Genomic DNA, 4,473 nt, shown 5'->3' with positions numbered 1-4,473 from the left:
GGTAAAATGGAAATTCTTTTTCCACTGGCAAAGAACATGAAACATCAAGAAAACATTGTAAAAACATTAAAATACACCAGAGGGAGAACAGTGACTAAAATTTGGAAAGTTTTCTAACAATTTAAAATAATTAATAATCAGATTCATTTAAAACATTTTAAAATGTAAAATTCGCATTGCAAGCTAATTAAAATCACTCATTTTCGTTTGGCATTTTGGTTGAAGATACGTATTGCGTTGATTACAAATGAGTCCCTGTATCTGTTGTGTCGAATACGTGGAACATATAATCTAAAACCTGAGTGACTAAAACTGAAACAATGGTGAAGTGGATGGGTGTCATCTTTCATTATAGTTTCTACTTTTTGTAATATCATTTTATTGTATATGTTTACTATGGGTTCTAATTCCATGCCAATGCATTTTTGAGCTGCTTTTTTGATTTTTTTCAAATTTATTTCTGTTCCTCATTGAGAAACTACCGTACGCACATATTATGCCAAAAACTAGTGTACTCTGTACAACAGTTTGGTAAAATAATTTAAGAATGGTTTTATCCACTCTTAACTTCCCATAATTTCTTACAAAGTACAATTTTTTATTTGTTTTGCTATATACACTATTTGTTTGTGAGTTCCAATTTAGTTTGTTATCTACAATAATTCCAAGATACTTGTATTCCTCTACTATTTCTATATTCTCACTATTTATAGTTACAGTATCATTGATCTGTTTTTCTCTTCAGAAATCAAAAAGCATTTCTTTCGTTTTGTTAAGGTTGATGTTAAGATAATTTTTATTACACCAATTTACAAATTTATTTATTTCTTCTCTATAGCCATCTGTCTCATTAACTACATATCCACTGATCACCATGTCATCTGCGTATTTAATTATTTTCACGTTTTGAGTAGAGCTAATACAGTCACCAGTGTATAGTGAAAAGAGGGCCGGCGATAAGACGCATCCCTGAGGAGTACCCGTGTTAATGACCCGTATGCTAGATTTGATATCCCCTATTTTAACTAATTGAGATCGATCCTCCAGAAAATTTAAAATCCATGATATTAGTTTAGGATTAACATTCATGTTACATAACTTTTTACCCGTCAAGTACGGTTGGATGGTGTTAAAGGCACTAGAGAAATCGACAAAAAGTGACCTAACATAGGTTTTAGGTCTTTCTAGATGGTCTAAAAGTTCGTGCAGGTAGTATGTAACTGCATCTTCTACACCTCTTCCACTCCTATAGGCAAATTGCAGTGGGTCAAATGAAATGTCTTTTTCACTTAAGAGCTTATTCAAAATAATTTTTTCAAAACATTTCATAGTCGTGGATGTCAAGGCCACAGGGCGATAGTCGTTTAGACATGTAATTTTGTTGCTTTTAGGTAAGGGAGTGATGTGAGCAGTCTTCCAAATGGTTGGTATTACACCATTGTCAACAGATGTTTGGAAGAGCCGAGTGAAAATAGGTGCTAGTTGGTGACTACAGATTTTAAGTAGCTTATTACTGACCCCATCTGGCCCCGTGGCCTTATTAACCTTTGCACTAGAGAACAGCTTTTTAACATCATTCTCGTCTACTACAATTTCTTCTCCATTTCTATCATTAATCAATTTTCTTATTTCTAATAATTCGGCTTTAAAATTAAATCTATCAAATCTACAATAGAAGTTGTTAAGCTCATTAGCAAATTCAGTTGATTGTTCAATATTACACTTCTTTATCTTATAACCGGTTATATCTTGCATCGCTTTCCATGATTCTCGTGCGTTTTTCTTTTCAAAATTTTTCTCGACTTTTTCCTTTTGTTTCCTCTTGTATCTTTTAATTTCGTTATCTATTTCTTTTTGTTTTGACTTAACTAATTGATGATCACTGTTCTTGAAAGCATTTCTCCTTTCTTTAAGAAGATATTTTAGTTCTCTCGAAACCCATGCTTTATCATTTGGGAAAAGGCATTTTCCAATAGTTTAAAGGCTGTTCCCCATCCGCAACCCCAACATTATCAACAGCATTAATTAGATCCTGGGTTTGCTCAGAAATTGCACGAGACCCCAGCACTTCCCCTAACCTATCGACCTTAACATTTAATTGGGCGAACTGAGTATTCACCGTCGAATCTAGTTGGGTTAGCTGGGTGCCTATAGATGTCAATCGCAACCCGTGTGACTCAATGTCTAAGAGTTTAGTTTCTAGGGCATCCAAGCGTTCATTCATCTCTTTACCATTCCCAGGATGACAGGATGTTTGCCATGAGGAACTAGGTATGTCGCTCTGGTTGGTGACACTCGGACGATGTGGATCAGAGAACCTGGTCTCATCACTCCCCTTCTTACACCGCCTAACCTCAGTGTATGGCTCCCCATCTTCCCCCCTCTCCCCAGAAATGGCAGAATGCCACAGTACCCCGGCTCTTTTTGGAGGGACAGAGGAGTACGTAGACCCCTCAGTACTAGTACTGTCCTCGCCTAACTGGTGGGAAGGAAAACCTTTGGAATGGTCCCAATATTTTGGTAAGCAACCCACAAAGTCATCCTCATCTCTCACATTGGGGAAAGATGGAGTGAGATAAGGCGACATGGAAGGTTCGGGATGTTTCTCCGCACCCCCCTTAGTCTTACCTAAACACATAGAAGGATAACCCTTGGGAACACCACTGCAAATCGAGGAGGAGTTTCTTAGGGACTCGTCACTAATATTAACATTAGTTCCCTTACTCTTCCCCCTATTCTCTGAGTATCGAGGTCCAGATTTACTACCCCCACCATACTTGGTCTTGCGTCTGGCGCTTAAAGATGCGCCGAACGGTGACACCCCACTTGATTGTCTGGAATGACCACCCGACGAAAATTCAGTTTTATGTTTACGGACTGACTTCCTTAAGTGTCTATCCCTTTGACCCTCGGCTTCCTTATAGGTGGATAAAGCTTGGGAAACAGTTAGATACCCTAGGTATAGAACTAGTTCCCCCAACTTCACTTCCCTACAACCAAGACAAAACCTAAGCACAGCATGATCCTCTTTCCAACTTTCCGGAAGGGACATATGCTTTATAGGCAAGGGTTTGCACTCTATCTGCCCAGTCTTTAATAGCTGCCAATAAACTTATCACCTAACACGTTGCTTACAATGAAAGCATCACAGATAACAGCCACAGAAGGACCGTTCAACCGGAATGATCTGTTGAGAAATCAGTGGAGACGTGTACAGCACTTATCAAACCTCGCTGCAGTTGGCCTTTGGGTAGAATTTTACAGGTTGAACCAAGTGCTGATGGAAGAGTTCGAAAAGTGTCCGTAGAGATTGCAGATGCTAAGACGGTATTGCGTCCAATTTCTGAACTTATACTATTGGTACCCGCTAAGAAGATCTAATCACCTCATATGAACTTTTTTGATTGTTCTGATAGTTAAAATTACACTGTACTGCATATTGTATTGTACATTAATTAATTTGGTGTTGTAAACCTTTTAAACTTACTGCAAATTGAATTTTGATGATGTCGTCCATCAGGGTGGGGGAGTGTGCGGTTTACACCTGGGTATAATTTTTTGAATTGCGCCCTCTCTCGGGGTAGTGGTTTTTTTATGGTTTCCCTAACGACGAGCTATTGATCATTTTCGTCAGTTAAATTAACGATATTGTGGATTTGACGCCGGATGGGAATTACCAAGTTTGATTTAATAATTTTGAGATACCAGATAATTATAAATCTTGAAGACATTGCACTGCTGATTATTTTTGGAGAGCAACTGAGTTCACGGTAAGGATCTTTGGAAAGACATATTAAAGACCAAAGAATACCAGTGAAACCTTGTTCGTAATTTTTTTGAAGTCTAGTAGTGCATAGTTTACTCAAGGTGTATACTGGCATTGCTGTCTCGATTGATAAACATCTTGTTAGTCTTGTTCGATTTGTCAGCTGCGTTTGACACGGTTGACCATAAGATCCTTATTAATCGTCTGATCGGATCCACACTTACTAACACTGGGGGTTCCACAAGGTTCGGTAGTGGATCCTGCTCTATTTAGCCTATACATCAGTCCGTTTGGAGACATCATCAGGCGTCATTGTATTAAACATAATTTTTATGCTGATGATCCGCCACTGTATCTGGATTTTGATCCTTCTCATCCCTCTTCTGTTGATCTGGCTTTGAATAGGCTTAGGTTATGTATCAAGGATATTAAGATTTGGATGGCTAAAAATAAGCTTAAACTTAATAATAACAAAACTGAATTCATTGTTTGTGCTTCCAAGAGGCACTTAGAGCTTGATCACGTTAGACAGGCTTCACTTGAAGAACTTAACATTCTACCCACTAATTCGGTCCATAATCTTGGTGTCACATTTGATACCACGCTGTCACTGTTTAATCAAGTTCAGTCAATTTGTAAATCGACCAAGTATCATATACGTAACTTATGGAGGATTCGCAAATTTATCGACTGTGACACCTGTCATG

At 38.1% G+C, this 4,473-nt stretch overlaps 1 protein-coding gene across 1 annotated transcript in view; it reads left to right on the top strand.

Moving 5' to 3' along the window:
- Window positions 1-1,360, top strand: part of LOC117113317 — a 4,401-nt gene extending 3,041 nt beyond the window's left edge. Inside the window, exon 2 of the mRNA XM_033256624.1 lies at window positions 1,332-1,360. Within this exon, the coding sequence (XP_033112515.1) occupies window positions 1,332-1,360 (29 nt within the window). The remainder of the gene's footprint in view (window positions 1-1,331) is intronic.
- The last annotated feature ends 3,113 nt before the right edge of the window (window positions 1,361-4,473 follow it).

The sequence above is a fragment of the Anneissia japonica genome, unplaced genomic scaffold, assembly GCF_011630105.1.
Source record: "Anneissia japonica isolate Jap-2015-1 unplaced genomic scaffold, ASM1163010v1 scaffold288166_len63605_cov159, whole genome shotgun sequence".
In the NCBI taxonomy this organism is placed as follows: Eukaryota; Metazoa; Echinodermata; class Crinoidea; order Comatulida; family Comatulidae; genus Anneissia; species Anneissia japonica.
The sequence above is the reverse complement of the archived record's forward strand: the minus strand, read 5'-3'. Positions and strand labels throughout refer to the sequence as shown.